The sequence below is a fragment of the Pristis pectinata genome, chromosome 14 (genome assembly GCF_009764475.1).
Source record: "Pristis pectinata isolate sPriPec2 chromosome 14, sPriPec2.1.pri, whole genome shotgun sequence".
Lineage (NCBI taxonomy): Eukaryota > Metazoa > Chordata > Chondrichthyes > Rhinopristiformes > Pristidae > Pristis > Pristis pectinata.
In genome coordinates this window covers 36,576,347-36,594,473 of record NC_067418.1, presented here as the reverse complement: position 1 = coordinate 36,594,473, position 18,127 = coordinate 36,576,347, and the positions used below count along the sequence as shown (strand labels likewise).

The following is an 18,127-nucleotide window of genomic DNA, read 5'->3' as shown; positions in this document are numbered from 1 at the left end:
AAGGCATCCGGGTGTTTAATTGTCCGTGTTCGCACGGCGCGGTGCGGCACGACTGGGGGAATGGCCGAGGGAGCTGATTTAATCGACATTTACGCGGATGAAGAGTTTAACCAGGTGGGTGAGCACGAGTTCTGGAAGCCGGGGGAATAAGAGTGGTGCGGAGTCAACAGTAGTCGCGGTATTAATGGGAGATCCGCTTGGAGAGAGTGGGGGAGAAAATTGAGATTTGCGGTGCAGGCCTTGGCTCGATTTAGGGAGCTGGTGGGGGGAGATTCCTTTCCTGGGCCGAGTAATTTCAGCTTAAAATCGGCTTGGAGTCGAGCCTAAAGAGCTTTGAGGAGGAGAAACCTTTACATGTTGAAATAAGTCAAAGGAATTCACTTTTAGCGAACAAATCCGGAAAATCGGAATTGGGTCTGGATTTTATTGTTGATAATTTCACATAAAAATATCTGATAGTTGGATGTGTGAACTTTAGACTTCCAGTATTTTAAGATTAGAAATGACATATTGGTGCCTACACTTGTAAGAAGCAATTTCACAAACGAATAAAGTGACATGGTAGAAATCTGAACGTAAGCATAACGTGCTGGCAAAAAAACACCCTTTACACCGGCATCTTAAAAAGGGAAAAGGTTTAATTGTTCAGATCTTCACCACTAAGAACTACTTGCCGATGTATTTGTTAGATAATTGTATGGTTTGTTAGTTTGTCTGTGCACTTGGTAGCACGTTTGTAGTGCAGCAAACTGTTATCCTTGATCATTCCAAACGTTGTTCAATGTGTGTATGGGTGAGAATTTGTGGCACTAAAAAGGGGAACATTTAACATTTGTTAATCTGAAATAAAACTAAAAACTGCAAAGTTCATACTTTGCATATCCAACGATCTAAGTACTGGTGGTTCAGATAAATATCTTTTTTTTGTAGTGAAGGCAAATGCATCTGACATTGTTCTATTTAAAGTTGGTGTAAACAAATCTAATACTCTTTCTTTGAGGGGTGTTCTTAAACTTGGTGTCTTCCTGGCAACTTTGGTCTTTGTGAGTTATAGTATACTTATGATGTAGAAGGCTGCCATTTATTAGCCCCAACACTATCCAATGTCAACTAAAAAAGAGCAGCCCAGCCTAACCCATATCCAGCGCTCAGTCTGTAGCTCTGCAAGTCATGGCTCTTCAAGTACCTGTCCAAGTACTTTTTAAAATGTTTTTACCCCCTAAGTCAGTGAGTTTTCTTCCCCAATAATTCTACACGTTACTTTAAATCTCTACCTTCACTGCTAAATGAAATTGGTCCTTATTTACTCTGTCTAGTCTCCTCAATTTTATATGCCTCAATCAAGTTTCTCCTCGGCCTCCTCTGTTCCAAAAAAAACTCAATCTTTATCATAGCTTAACATTTACAGTCCTGGTAACACTGTTGTACATCTCCTCTGTATCCTCTCCAGTGCAATGATACTTATTCTGTAGTGAACTGACTATAACTATAGTCAGTTGTGGTCTAAAACTAGTGTTGTATAGAATCTCCTGCTCTAATACTCTGTAACTGGCTATAATGGAAAACATCACATATGCTGTTTTAACCACCTTGTTCACTTCTCCTGCCTCCTTTAAGAAGCATATAGTGCAATGTCCCTGCTTTCCACTCACATCCCTTAATATCCTCCCATTTATTATGTAGTCCTGCCACATTCTGTAATTCACATTACATCTTGCTGTGTTACACATCTGAGATATTTTAATCAACCTTTCTAATTTAATTCATTTTGTCTCCGACTTTTCTATGCCTTATTCAAAGACTAGTAATGGACCAAATTGTGCTGACTAAAAGCTGGTGGTCCCAAAGGGAGCCACTGGCTATCAGCTGTTTGCAGCTCAGGATAGCTTAGACTTCTCTGTTTGACTACACATATGCAGAAATCTGAGATGTGCTGAATGCCAACTGCAAGCACCAGTGGCAGGAATGTGACTCACTGAAGAGAAGGCCTGGTTTCATATTTGGCCCTCAGCTTCTCTCCAGAAAGGATAAGCATACAAATGGCAACTCCTATTTGAAAACTCTCTGGCAAAATATAAAGACATGTGAACATTTATTTTGCTTTACTTCAATGTTAATTAACTGTTTGTGTTTCAATGTGCTTTTAATTTTTCATGTTTATAAAAATAAATGTATTTGAATAAGTTTTAAATGGTTTGAATATCAGAGAGATTTAAAAATTAAGAAGCCTTTGACAGCCAGCAGTGCCTTAGAGTAGGCAACATGAGACCTGCTCATGGTATTGAGCCAGTTCAACCATGCTAGATGCCTGTTGGATGGGGGATCAGCTCATCTGATCTTCTGCATCTGGAAAAAAGTAAGTATGGATGGAGGGAGACCAAAGGTGGCAGGGGGTCGAGGGTGATTTGTGTGTGCCATGAAAATGGCTGCCTAGTGGCAATGTGAATATTACTTCATTGCTCAAGTGCCTTTGAATACTGATCCCTTGAAAGTGAGATTGTGGGCAGAACATGACACCGTGAATAAAATGATGCTCATAAGTAACATTGACCCTAACCCATTCACAATAATTTTTGTTAATAAATGGTTAGTTTTTAGAATAATATTTTTCCCTATTAAGAGACAGTGGAAGCAAATAACTTGTCAGTTATGGAATGAGTTGTACAATTCCACAATGAAAGAAGCAATTGTGCGTTATAAGGAAGGCTTGGTAATTTTTTAATTTTCAGGGATCAGCCAAATGGATTGCAGATTTTTCTCCAGTTCTCCGTATTGCTGTGTTCCTAGAACTTGTATTAACTGAAATATAAATTGGGACTGTAGTCTACCAGCTATTTTCTCAGCAGGGAATCTAAATAAGGGCATGCAAACTGTGTAAAACCACACTTATTTTAAGTTGAAGTCAGCTTAAGAATTGTTTCAGTTGTCCGCAGCAGGTAGATCCTAGCTTAAAAATTCTTGGGCTATGTGTTATGGAGACCTAGTGGCTATATACAATTTTAAATTCATTGTCCTATTAACTTCAATATATCTAAAATTATTGGTACAAACACGTCTTGGTGCACAGATTTCAGATTTGACTGCCAATTAACAATAGGCTGTTCCAATTTTCCAGTTTAAAATTCAAACAGGACAAATTGTGTCAGAAATATAATCTCAGGATTCGGCTGGCTGGGCAGCAAGGGCAAGTTGATCTTAACTCTTGATTCCTGTCTGCAGGTTTGACACCTCAGATCTGCAGTTTATTAATCCAGTGATGTAGTTTTACTGGTTGTAATGCCTGTTGGAAAGCAGTATTATGGACACGTGGCTGAGTTGAAGGCTGTTTTAGGTGTGATAAAACTCTGTTACTTAAAGAGAGACTTGCATTTATTGTAAAACCTTTCATGTGTCTTCATTATCTATCATAAATCTTTGATCTCCCAATGTATTTTATAGTCAGTGAAGTGTTTTTTTGTAGTCTGATCACTGGTGTTATGTAGGAAACATGGTAGTTATTTGTGCTCCCACAAACACCAATGTGATAATTACCAGCTAATCTGTTTTTGAAGATGTTAAGTGAGGAACAAATAGTGGCCAGGAAAGTGAGGATAACTCTCTTGTTATTTTTCAAAATAATGCTATTGGATTTTTTTGTGTTCACTGGGACAGCAGACAAAGGATCTTTGAACACTTCATCAGCAAAACAAATCTGTAGCACTACTTAGGTGCTGCATTAGAGTATGAGCATAAATAGTCTTTACAACAAATAAATTCATTTACAAAATTTTTGACATGTGTCACTTTAATGTTCCAAGTATTAACTTTGTATTTTCTGTCAGTAAAGGTATTTTCATTCTAGTGTGTATTCTAGGTTGACTTTAGTTGATAATGGAAATTCATACATTTTCTTCTTGAACTCAATTAATTTTTAATTGACTTTGGGTATATTTATTTGACCATGCTTTCTTAAAGGGATGAGCTAGATTAAAAACTTTTATACTCTAGTAGTAAACATTGGTATAATTGCAATGAATTTACAGCAGAGGAATAAGCCTTTGGTCCACTATTTTGTTGGTGCTTATGTTCTAAACTTTCTGTTACTCTGTTTCATCCAAATTTATAATTATCTCCCTTATTTACAAATCTGACTTCCATTAAGTGCAACTCTGCATCTTAAGATGTTTAAACACATTTAGTTTCATCTGATTATCATAAAATAGATTAGAAGATAATTTTAAATTTAAAATTGTAATTTCATTAATCTTGAATGGAATTTGCAAAATTATTTTGGATATTTTTTAAATTACTTTAATCGGGTATGCTCTTCATGTGAGGAATGCAAGAATTAGTTAGTAATCCATCTATTACAGGGTTACACTGTCTGCTTTGAATGGAGGAAGGATCACAGAAGTGATTAGCTAATAGTCATAACTGAAAACTCCCATCTGATTTTCCTTTCTACCCAAGAACATCTTAACGTGTCACCGCACTTATTTTGTATGATCACCTAACTCACCATAGAACGGGGATTGAACCAAGGATCATCTTGCTTTTTTTTAAATTCAATACCACAACGTGGCATCTTTCGTTATTAAATCTTACAGCTCTGAAAGGGGTGATGGTAATTTATTTTTATATTCTTGGTGGTTGTACCATAACCATAGATTCTTTTAAATCTGTGTGGTTTGTACAGGAAGCAGTGTTATTTAATATTGAACATTCTGAATTGTATTTTTATATTTGGTGTTATTTGGGATTTCCCTGCACTTCCACAGGTGCTGTGTAAACTGCTGAATATCTGCAACATTTTGTTTTTAATTCAGGTTTTTAGCTTTTACAATATTTTGCTTTTATGTAACTATATTCTGAGGTTAATTTCTAATGAGAATGGAAATTTGGAGATTAATCTGGAGATAGGGATTTTACTCGGAGCTGGATATTCCTGAAAACAATTATTTTCCGATTTACTTCTGGTATACAGGCAACCCCCAAGTTATGGAGGGTTTGCATTACGTGAAGCCCCGTCATCTACACATGTTAAGAAACGCGAGTTGAAAAAAGGTGTTGATTTATTTACAGTTTTTCACACAAATTCTATGGGAGTGAATTTTATTCTGTAGATCAAATTTTTAGGTAGTGATTTGTTAATTCTGTAAGGGTGAACTACCGTAACTCAAACGGCAGTAGTGCAGGGTACTTAGTAGAGCTTGGTTTCTCAAATATGAAATATTCTTGTATTTCCTTGTGACATAGAGGTCATTTGGCCCTTTAAGTCACTGCCAGCTCTCAGAGCAATCCCATCGATTCCATTCTCCCACTGATTTCCCTGTACCCCATTTTATCACAAATGTTCATCATTCTGACTTTCCTACCACCTGCATACAAGGGGGTAATTTACAGTAATCAATTAACCTAGCAACCAGCACATTTTCAGGTTGTGGAGGAAACAAAAGCAGCCAGGGGAAACCCATGAGGTTGCAGGGAGAATTTACAAACAGCACCAGAGATTGGGATTGAACCCTGATCACTGGAGCTATGAGGCACCAACTCTACCTGCTGCAACACAGTACTGTCCATTAAGGCATATGTTCTCTCAATGAGAGGCGATCTTCCAGAAACTTAAAAACTTCTCACGGGACTCAACAGGCTGGATGCAAGGAGGATGTTACCCTGGCTAAGGAGTCTAGAACCAGGGGTTACAGTTTTAGAATGAGGTACTGGCCGTTTTAGGACCCGTAAGGAGAAATTTCTGAACTCAGAGGATGGCAAAGCTGTGGAATTCTCTACCCCAGAGGACTCTGGAGGCACGTTCATTGAGTTCATTCAAAACAGAAATTGATGGATTTCTGGATATTAAGGGAATCGAGGGATATGGGGATAGTCAAGGAAAATGGCTTTAACGTGGTCTTGATGAATCGTGGAAGTGACTCAAAGGACCATATGGCCTCCTGCTTGTGTTTCTTAAATTCTTGTAACTTCTTTGTTAGAGATTCAGTTATCCTGTAATGTAAATTTTGCTAATGACTCAATAGTCATTGTACAGAGTTCCTAGTCACCATCATTATCTACTTGCACTTAACTTGGAATGTACAATTTCAGCTTAGTGGATCTGTGACCATGATCAAACCATCCAGATTTCACCTAAAACCTAGGCTTAGCCAATTTGACATAAGGAAACTTGGAACAGATTGTTTTGTCTGAAAGTTGGAGTAATGTTAATTCATTCTGTGAAAATTATATTCACACAGAAACTGATTAAAGAACATAATTCCTTGAAGAAGATTTGGAAGTTTCATACAACTTTTTGTACTTTCCCCTCTGGCTTTATGTTGTACTTATTTGAGAATCTGACGGTAGTTGAGCTTGCCATAATTGGTTTCGGGACCTCCACCTTAACAAGATTAGCCTCTCTGTTTCTTAGATCATAAATAGAATGCAGTAGAAATATGTTGAAGAGTTTAAAAATATATCAGTACAACTGATGATTCCAACCTTCCAATATATGAGTTATAAGTCTATCACCAGGTGAAGTGCGAGTATATCCCTCTTATTGGTGGTGGGAGCAATTTGGATTAAAAAATCGCACACAGTGGGTTAAAAATTCACACAAGTTATGCAATATAGTATAAAAGTCTGATTTTTGTTTTTTTTAAGGAGACATTATCAATTTATTAATGTAACTGATGAGCACTGAGTTGTTTGGAAAAACTTTTTTCTGTTATAACTAGGTGGGAGATTGCCAACTTCAATAATTTGAAGTATAAAGTGACTGGTGTCCTTGGATGTGAAAATCTGAATTTCTCTTCAACTCCTAACTGTGTTTATGTCATTTATTTGGTAGTGCTCAAGTCACTCCACCATTGTGCTTCTAGTTCTCAAAATACCACAAGTAAAATACTGCAGATGCTAAAAATAGGAAATAAAGCAGCAAATCTCATTGATGTCAAAGTTTGTTGTGGCATGTGATCGGTAGACAAAGGTACATTGGCATGTATAATTAAATGCATTATTTCCTGTGATTTGGAGAAAAAAGCTGTTATTGATATTTATAAATGTATAAAGAATTGGACGTGTAATTGTATTCTCTTTGAGAGAAAAAAACATGTTATCTTTTTCTGTGGAAACATTCCTGGCTTCAAGTAGGAAGATTGCGGCTTCAAGCTCTACTCGAGTGAACACAGTCTTGGCTAGAACTCCAATACAATTCTGAAGAAGTGCTGCATTGTTAGAAATGCTAATCAGATATGGTAACAAGCTGCGGGTTTACACTTTCAAGTGGAAAGCAAAGGTCCCACAGAGAGGCTTTGAAATAGGGAAGGAGAACTATCCCTACTATTTATCCCTGCTAATATTTAATATTCCTCAACTAACAGTACTATAACAAGTCCAAATCCAAAATACTGCCTACTTTGGAACATGGAAATAGAATATACTAGAAATTTCATCAGGGCACGGAGCATTTGTGAGCTGACAAGGAAAACAGAAAACAATGAAAGTAAATTAGGTAAAAGAGACAAATCTGATCTTGTTGATGAGAAGAGCAGAACTTAAAGGTATGCTGGCAAGAGAGGAAACAAAGCTATGAAGGTGACTTGCTGAGCACTTCCAGCATTCTCCTAATTGCACTAAAACTAAGTATTGTAGATGCTGGAAATCTGAAATAAACAGAATGATGAAAATAATCAGAAGGTTAGGCAGCATTTGTGGAGGGAGAAGCTGAGTTAAAATATGTGGTTAATAATCTCATCAGAATTGAGAAAAGTTACAAATAAACTAGGTTTTAAGATGCAAGGAAAGGGAATAGAGAATAAATGGAAAAACCTGTAAAGGGTGGAAGGCAGGAGAATTTAAATTACGAAAAGCAAGATGAGGAAACTAAAGTTCGGTCTGGAGGATGTATAGATCAGAGATCTGGAATGTCATGAGATAGTTCAAGGCACTATATAAATGCAGCTCTTAGTTTTTCATGTGTTGGACATTACTTGTGCAGCAAGACTAGCTCTGGGGAGCAAGCTTCCTCTGCTAGCAAAACCAAATGTGTCTTTCACTGAAAGTGCAAGCACAGGATTGTCTTTGAACATAAATCCTCCTTTCTATATTTCTTGGACAAGACATAAGGTTTCTCATAATTTCATAAAGTGGTAGAATAAATATTGTCAAACTGGTGCATTAGGTAAAATCATAGCCTAAAAGCAAATTTACATTCAGCCCTCAAGGTATTTTTATTTTGCTATTTCACAGATTTTAAAACATTCACATGATCCTTATTTGGGTGGGACAGCATCTCTTAAATTGAATAAATTTCTCAGCTTATTTCATGGAACAAATGGAACAATTTATGGCTCTTTGAATGGACTGTGAGACTTGCCGCCTTTGCGTTCATGAGTAACAAACTGTACCCTGAGGCCTCAGAAGGCTGCACATCCCTTGATGTCGGGAGAACTTGATTTTTTTTATCTGAATGCACACATTTGTAACTAGACAAATTGATCACACAAACAGAAGTAAATGGATGTGAACTAATAGCCACTGATACATGGTGGCAAAAGTGATCAAGGTTGAGAATTAAATATTCCAGGATACTTAACTTTCAGAAATGGTGGGCAAAATGGAGGTGGTGGAGGGATAGCCCTGATAATGGCAGTACACGGGATCTTAGGAAGAATATCAGGAAGTAGAATCAGTTTGGATAGAACTAAGAAACAATGGGGTCGGAAACAATGGTGGGAGTTGTCTATGGGGTCCCTAAATAGTGGTGGTAAGTAGGGCACAGTTTCAATCATGCATTCAGAGATTCATTTAAGAAGAGTATCATAATAGTCACGAGGAATGTTGATCTACATTTAGACTAGGAAAACCAAATTAGCTTTAATAGTGTGGAGGGGAATTTCAGATTTGCCAAGGAATGATCAAGGCATCGATGAGGAAAGGACAAGTAGAAGTTCAGTGTAATTTAGCAAGGAATACAAAAACAGACTGTAAAAGCTTCTATGTGTATGTTAAAAAAAATAAAGAGAAAATTAGCTAAAATTAATGTTAGTTCTTTTCAGACTGAGACAGGAGAAAACATATTGGGGAATAAAGAAAATGACGGAGAAATTCAACAAATATTTTACACCTGTCTTCACAGAAGATGACCAAAAAATACCTCCCGGAAATAGTGGAGAATAACAACTGTGGGAAGAATCAAGAACTGAAAGAAATGAACATAATTTTTTTAAAAAAAGTATTGGGGAAATTATTAGGACTGAAAGCTAATAAATCTCTAGGACCTGATGACTTGGATCCCAAGGTTTTGAAAGAGGTAGCTATGGGGATAGTGAATGGTTTTTATCATCCATAATTCCATAGATTATGCAACTGTTCCTCCAGATTGGAAGGTAGCAAGTGTAATCCCCCTATTTAAGAAAACTGGGAGAGCGAAAACAAGGGATTATAGACCAGTTAGCCTGATGCCAGTCGTGGGGAAAATGTTAAAATCAATCACTAAGGAAGTGATAGTGGGGCACTTAGAAAGATTCATTCTGGTATTGTGATAACAAAATTACGTTTGACAAATATGTTGGAATTCATTGAGGTTGTATCTAACAGAATAGATGAGGGGTACCAGTGGATGTATTATGACTTTCAGATGGCCTTCCATAAGGTGCCACACAAGACATTATTAAATAACATTAGAGCGCATGGTATTGGGGGTAATACACTGAGGATTGGGTAACTGACATGAAACAGAGTAGGAATAAATGGCTCATTTTGGGATGGGAGGCTCTAATTAGTGAGTTGCATAGGAATTTGTTCTGGGGTGCTAGCTGTTTATAATCTATGTCAATAATTTACATGACGGAACCTAGTGTAATATATCCAAGGTGATGATACAAAGCTGTGTGGCAATGACAGTTGTGAGAAGGATGTAGAGAGGCTTCAAGGGGAAATGGAAAGGCTAAGTGAATGGTGAAGGCATGGCAGATGGAATATAAAGTAGAAAATAAGAAAACTTTTTTAATTGGAGAGTTTTGGTGTTCAGAGGGACCTGGATGTCTTTGTACAAGAATCACTGAAAGCCACCATGCAAGAACACAGGTAATCAGAAAGACCCTTATTGAAAGAGGAGTTGAGTACAAGAGTAAAAATGTTTTACTGCAATTCTATTGCATTCTACTGAGACAGAACCTGTGCAGATCTGGTCTCATAACCTAAGGGAAGATGAACTTGCAAAAGAGAGAGTTCAGTGAAGGCACACCAGATTTGGAATGTGTGTTTTGTCCATTGAGGACAGATTAAGCAGACTAGATGTACAGTCTCTGGTTTGGAAGAATGAATGGTGATCTCATTGAAACACTGACATTTCTTAAAGGGTTTGGAAGGATAGCTGCAAGGATGATGTCTTCTCTGGTGGCTAGAACCAGGGGCCACATCCTCAAAATAAAGGTTGATCATTCAGGATTGAGATGAAAAGATATCTCTTCACCCTGAGCATTTAGAATTTGTATAATTCTCTACCAGAGATGGCTGTGGTATCTCTGTCTTGGTGAGTACATCCTAAGTGAAAACACAAGGTTGATTAGTTTCACCAATGTTAGATTTTTAAAAAATTAATGAAAACACTAAGCTTTATCTGAACATCCTAAGGATGTGAGAATTATGGTTCTTTGTAGGATGATAAATGTTACAGTTGTAGAATTATCTCAGCATGCCTATTGATCCACTGTCAGCCAGTGAGTTGTGGCAGGGTAGATGTACTTGGAGCCAGTACAGGTCCTCCCTGGTTTATGACAGGGTTCCGTTCCTGTGAACTGTTGGTCACGTGAACAGTTCACAACTTGGAAGTGTGACCACAAACAGAGTTCCCATCTGGCAGAAGCTGCCTGCAGCCCCACAGCCAGTAAATCCATCCTGCAGGTCTCCCAAACACTCGTTCATATGTATGGGCTGTACTTAAGTTGTGTGTTTGTAAGATGGGGAGGACCTGTAGAGCATTTTAAAATGTGGGGGTGGAAATCTCGGGAAAAGAAAGATACTTTGCAAATTTTAGCGAATAAGACTTGTAACTGAAATTACCATATCTCATGAAGAATGCAGAAGAATAGTTACGTTACAAAAGTTTAATCCACTCTCTTTAAAGATTCTGCAGAAAAGATTAGAAAGAGAAATAGCCTAATCAAATTCTTTCAGGCCAGCAAGAGTGGTGTAACTATTTGCGATCCATCCCCTCAATGAACCATGGAAATTTTACAACACAGAAGGAGGTCCTTCTGTGCATTGTGTCCATGCCAGTTGAAAAAGGTCTGTCTAACCCCATCCCACATTCAGCACTTGGTCATTAATTCTGCAGTTCATGGCTTTAAAAGAAAAACACATATCCAGGCAAATTTTAGATATCCCTCTGTCATTCTTTCAGTCAGTGAGTTACAAATCCCAACCATCTGCTGCCTGAAAACAAATTTCCTCGTCTCCTTGCTAACACTTATACTCAAATATCTGCCAATCTGTTTACAGTATCATAATTTCTCTTTCTCTCTGGCCCATGCCTGTGTCCTGTCTTACCATTGTATGTTGGTCTCCCTCCAATTCCCACCCACCTCGCACCCTCTCATGCGCTCTATAAACTCTATCTTGCTTGCTTGACCTTCCTATGTGCCCCCTCACGTACTCTCAACCAAACTACACTCCATCCCACTCCTCCTACATGCCATCAAGTTAATCCTCCAAAACGATACCCTACTCCAAATCTACGAACTCTTAGCCTGAACAATCTCTTGGCCCTATGGCCAACTCTGTTCTGGTTCTTTTCCCTCTTGATCCTCCTCCAGCATTTCCTTTTATGGTTCCATCACTCAGCACTAACCTCACCACCCTCACCCCACTTATCCCCTCCCTACTTTTGCTCTCAAGGCTATGCCAGATGCTCTGCATCTCCCAGTCTCCTATTTCCTCTTGGACTTGTCTTTCTATCTCCTTGTCCCTTGCTCCCTCCCTCCATTCCTCTGCCTCCCTCCATTAATCACGCCACCTACATTCTCATCCAAATTATTAATGTATACAAACAATAGAGGACCCAGCACTGATCCCTGCAGCACACCACTGATCACAGGCCTCTAATCTGGAAAAACCCTCCATTACCAACCTCTGCCTCTTTCCAACCAAGCCAATTTTGTATCCAATTTGCTGCCTCACTCTGGACCTCATGTGTCCTAACTTTCCGGATCAGCCTATCATTGCGGGACTTTGCTAAAGTCCACGTAGACAGTGTCTACTGCTCTGCCCTTTTTCATCCACTTGGTTGCCTTTTCAAATAACTCAGTCAAATCTGGGAAACATGACTTCCTATGCACAAAGTCAGCTTTCGCAAATCAATCTTTGCCTTTCCAGAGGCAAATGAATCCTGTCTCTCAGAATCCCTTCCAATACCTCTGCCACCACTGATATAAGGCTCAGTGACTTGTAGTTTCCTGGCTTATCCCTGCTGCCCTCCTTAAAAAAACGTACAACAAACGCTATCCTCCAGACTTCTAGTGCCTCACCTGTGGATAACAAAGATGCAAAAATCTTTGCCAGGGTCCCAGCAATCTCCTCTCTTCCTTCCCATAGCATTCTAAGATACACCTGTTTAGGCCCCAAGGATTTATCCACCTTCAGGTGTTTCAAGACCTCCAACACCACCTAATTTGTAATTTTGATATACTCCAGGATATCACTGTTCCCTCTCCTAAACTCACAAGCTTCCACGTCCTTCTCCATGGTAAATAGAGAAGTATTTATTTAAGACCTTGCCATTTCATAGATGACTACACTGATCAAGGGGACCTATTCTCTCCCTAGCTTCCCTTTTACTCTTAATGTGCTTGTAGAATATTTTAGGATTCTTCCTTTATCTTATTCGCCAGGGATATCTCATGATCCTTTTTCGCCCTCCTAATTTCCTGGCTGGCCCTGAACTCTTCTTATCTCCCTTTTAAAAGCCTTGCACTTGCCAGATATCTTTATACGAGCAAATAGCTTCTCCCAACCAATCCCAGTCAGATTTCTGGAATGATGCAATTCAATCTGTAAATAGTTACAATCACATTCTATTCTACATATCAATTTCTAGGCCATTATCCTTTTTTGTAATTACTTTAATCTCACATCTCTTATTTTTGTCTGTCTTTATTTCTATCTCATCATGTGTCTCCCATTCCCTTTCAATTTGGTTCATCCTAAACTCCTCCTGTATCCTTTACAATATACTTATCATGCCTAATTTCACTGACTTTTATTGGCTTCACATACCCCAGCTCCAGAATTTAAAATTCTCATGTGTAAGTGACTATGGAAGTCAAAATGAAAAATAGGGGTTTCCCAATCCCCACAAGTTGACTTGCTCCTGTACTTTTAATTCCAGTATGTATTTCATATTGGAAAAAGTTGGCAACATTTGTTGTGCACTTGCTTTTGCTTTTCCAAATCCATAGATGGTACACATCCTGTGCCAGTTCATCGTGAGTAGATGTACATGCCTTGGTTATAATCATAGAACAATGCAATGGTGCAAAATGCATTTGAACCAGTGTCTATGCCAGCACTTTTGAAGAGAACTCTGGTTAGATGTACTCCCCATTCTTTGCTACATATCTTTACTATGGCTTATCCCTTTCAAAGAAAGAGATACCTGGGAGGAGAGTATAATTATATAAGGCAACAATACCTACAGTGCACTAAGGAATACATGTCTGCTTCTTTATATGATTGGGCAATGTATTATAAATATTGTTTCTCCTGCTTAATTGCACAGTCCTGAATGAAGTGTGTGATTCTCTTTCAGGAGACTGATTATGTTGCAAATGATCAAGTTGACCTTTACGACGATGTAATAGCAGCTGCTGATAGTAATAACCACGAAGATCAAAGTTACGATGAGATATTACCACGGACACCTGGTGAGCCACAGAAAACAGAAAATAGCACCAGGCCAACTATAGTGTACACATATGGAGGGAAACGGCAAGCTGTCTATGTGGGAAACCTAACGTGGGTGAGTGAATGTGAACTTAGTGTTATTTTAATGTACATAGCTATGTATTTAATGGATGACAGCTGCGTTTGGGCAGCCTGAAAGGTTTCTGAATGGAGTAACTATTTTTCTGCCGTTATCCCAAATTTGCCTAGATCAAACAGATTTCTGTTTCCTCTTCCTGCTGTGGGCAACTGCTTAAACGTTGCTATTCTCGGTTCTTCCTACTGTTCAAGTGCACTTAATCCTATTATGTCAAATCAGTCCCACAAACCTGTTATCTGTCATCTCGTCCATTACCTCTGAAAGCAAAGAATCTAGTTCGTGCTAACGGGGGAGTGAAATTGTTAGCTCAAGTTTGCACGACACAGAATTATTTCACCCATTAAAAACTTAAGTAAATTCTACTTATCATCAGGAAATTGTTTTCCAACTACATACAAGTAAACAAAGATGATGAACCAAAAAAGATCAACAGATCCATTGAGCCTGTCCTTTGTCAACATGTGCAAATTAACATATTAACCCTATTTTCACATGCACTTCAATCCTATCTTCCAGTATATCACAATGAATCCCCACACTGCATTAGCTGGCAACTTGTTTCAAAGGTCATCAACTCTGCAGAAAAAAAATATTCCTAATATCTAATCTGGTTGTATAATTTATAAATATCCTCTGGTGATATCTAACCTACTTGTTAAATAGAAATCCACATAGATTAGACTGGATCTAATCCCTTAATTATTTTGAAACACCCCTAATCATATCTCAAAGTTGGTGCTTTCAGAGAGTACAAAAAAACCTTGCCCATCATGATAATTAAAGATAATTCTCTCATTGGGCTATGTTACGAACCAGCAACAAAAGAAACACACCGAGTCATGTATCAGTGTTAAAAACTACTTTATTAATAACTACTTATGATAATAAGAAAAATAAAAGTAAAAATGTTAGAATGTTGGAAGTAAAAATGTTAAATCTTAAACATTAACCCCAAAAACTAAACTCGAAGTGTGTGTGTGGTAAATTCCCAAACTCCAAGTCTAGGAATAATACTCAAAGTTCAGTTCAGCAAGCCATAAGGTGAAACGTGAGCAAAGGCTTCTTCAAAACCACCATTGACTGAAGATAAGATGTAGGTGTAGAGAGAAAATAGAGAGTAATTACGAAATCCAGACGTTCCACGATGGAACCCATACAACACCTCAGTGTCTACTCAGCAGTGACTACTCCTCCGCATCTGCCTCAGCCTGAAAGGTTCTCAAATCATGGCCGTCCACACAAATACCTGTTTCCTTCTACAGGTCAACAACAAAGGAACTCCACTGCTTTGTTCCGAAGTATCTGCCACCCCGAAAGGCATTCGAATCGTGGCCATCCACAGAAATACCTGTTTCCCTCTGCAGGTTAATGACAAAGTGGACTCCGCCGGTCCACCGGAGGGACCTTGTCGAATGCCTTACTAAAACCCATGTAACAACATTCTCTCTCTCTCTCTCTCTCTCTCTCTCTCTCCCTCTCCCTCTCCCTCTCTCTCTCTCTCCTGAATCCAACTGTCTGCTTCAAAAACATCATCACGTCCTTATCTTCCACTGACGTCATCACGCCATACACACACTACTCTATCTTAAAGGGATATTCCCCACTAGTAACCTAGTCCGTAACAGCTACTTGAGCAGCAGGTTAAAATTGTCTGTCAGGTAACCTGGCTTTGGGTGAGGCCATATGAATGGATGATAAGATACCATTGAAAAACTATTCAGGTCAAAGTTGTGCATAATAATGTAATTCACACATCCATTGTCATAGCTGTCCCTTTTACTCATTTTCTACTTGAAAATGTGGCTACATCTTCCCTGGATTTTTCTTAAACTTTTCAAGGTGAACCAGGTTTTCTGAGGAAAGTTTAAAGTTTGGGACTTCCATACTTTGATCCTGTACCAGATCACAGTTTGTTTTAGAACATGGAATATAGAACAGTACAGCACAGGAACAGGCCCTTCAGCCTACGATGTTGTGCCAAACTAATTAAGCAAATAATGCTTCATTAAGATAATCCCTTCTGCCTGCATATGGTCCATATCCTTCCATTCTCTGCATATTTATGTGCCAATCTAAGAGCCTCTTAAACACTTGTATCGTATCTGCCTCCATCACCACCCCTGGCAGCACATTCTAGGCACCCATCAATCTGTGTTTTTAAAAAAAAATTTTGCCCCACACATCTCCTTTGAACATTCCCCCTGTCACCTTAAATGTGTGCCCTCTCGTATTAGACATTTCAATCTTGGGGGAAAAGAGATTGGCTGTCTACTCTATTTATGCAACTTATAATTTTCTAAACTTCTATCAGGTCTCCCCTCACCCTCCGCTGTTCCAGAGAAAACAACCCTAGTTTGTCCAACATGCCCTCTAATCCAGGCAGCACCCTGGTAAAACCCTTCCGCACTCTATATCCAAAGCCTCCACATCCTTCCTATAATAGGGCAACCAGAATTTAATGCAATACTCCAGATGTAGCCTAACCAGAGTTTTATAAAGCTGCAACGTAACTTCCTGACTCTTGAACTCATTGCCTTAACTAATAAAGACAAGTATGCCATATGCAGCCTTTACCACCCGTTGGACTTGTGCGGCCACTTTTGGGGAGCTACAGACTTGGACCCCAAGATCCCATTGTACATCAATGCTGTGAAGGGTCCTGGCATTAATCTCCCAAAGTGCAATATCTTACACTTGCCCGGATTAAACTTCATCTTGCCATTTCTTTGCCCATATCTGCAACTGATCTATATGTTACTGTATCCTTTGGCAATCTTCTACAACCATCCACAATGCCGCTAATTTTTGTATCATCTGTGAATTTATTAACCCACCTATCCACGTTTTCATCCAAGTAATTTACCTCACAGCAGAGGTCCCAGTATGGATCCATGCGGAATGCCACTAGTCATGGACTTGCAGCCAGAATAGGACCCATCAACCACGACTCTCTGTCTTCTATAAGCAAGCCAGTTCTGAATCCAAACGGCCATGTCATTGTGGATCCTATGCATCTAATCTTATAGATGAGCCTACCACGAGGGACCTTGTCAAATGCCTTACTAAAACCCATGTAACAACATCCACTGCTCTATCTTCATCGATCACCTTTGTCACCTCCTTGAAAAACTCAATCAAGCTAGTCAGATGTGATCTTCCCCGCACAAAACCATGCTGATTTGTCCCTAATTAGACCATGCTTTTCCAAATGCTCAAATCCTATCTCTTTGAATCCTCTCCAACGTAAGACTTGCTTGTCTAGAATTTCCAGGATTATCTATATTTCCCTTGAACAAAGGAACAAAATTAGCTACTCGCCAGTCCTCCAGGACCTTGCCTGTGGCTAGAGAGGACAGAAAAATCTTGGTCAAGACCCTAGCAACCTCATCTCTTGCCTCCTCCTCAATAACCTGGGGTATATCCCATCAGGCCCTGGGGACTTGTCCACCTTAACGTTCTTCAAGAGACCCAACACCACCACTTTTGTTATCTCAAAATGCCCTAGCATATTAGTATGATCTCACCACCCTCCATGTCCTTCTCCTTGGTGAATACTGATGCAAAGTACATACTTAGGACCTCGCCCACATCCTCTGCCTCCAAACACATATTCTGTCAGTGTTTAATCAAGAGTTACATTTGAGTAGAGACGTGGTTTACTGTCTGAGTATTGAATGGGTTCCAATAACATTTCTTTGATTTTACCTTCACGCATGAAGGATAACTGAAGTTCTCTGTTATCACGAGTACCACATTTTCTGCCATCCAATTGTACTCTCTGAGTAAGATTTGTAATTGGCAGACATCAAAGAGATTGATGTGTGATGAAACGGGAAGCCATGCTAGTTAAGTTGATGTTAGCTTTGGCAAAGTCATTCTCTTGGTTGCCCTTACCCAAATGTTGATTATATTCATGTGACAATGCATCAGATTCATTTATTGTCATGTACACCAGGGTGCAATGAAATTCCTTGCTCTCATGAAGCTCACAGATTAAACCATATACATGGTAATAACAATTACTACAATAAATACAACAACGAGTGCAAAACAGCAGAATAGTGCATGGAATGCAGTGCAATCTGAAGTAGTGCAAAAAGAAATGCTAAA

General features: G+C 38.9%; 1 protein-coding gene across 1 annotated transcript in view; it reads left to right on the top strand.

The window, feature by feature from the left end:
• The first annotated feature begins 18 nt into the window (after nt 1-18).
• Nucleotides 19-18,127, top strand: part of LOC127577584 (cleavage and polyadenylation specificity factor subunit 6-like) — a 54,055-nt gene continuing 35,946 nt past the window's right edge. The window contains exons 1-2 of the mRNA XM_052028825.1: nt 19-114; nt 13,784-13,993. Coding sequence (XP_051884785.1) covers nt 61-114; nt 13,784-13,993 — 264 coding nt within the window. The 5' untranslated portion in view covers nt 19-60. The remainder of the gene's footprint in view (nt 115-13,783; nt 13,994-18,127) is intronic.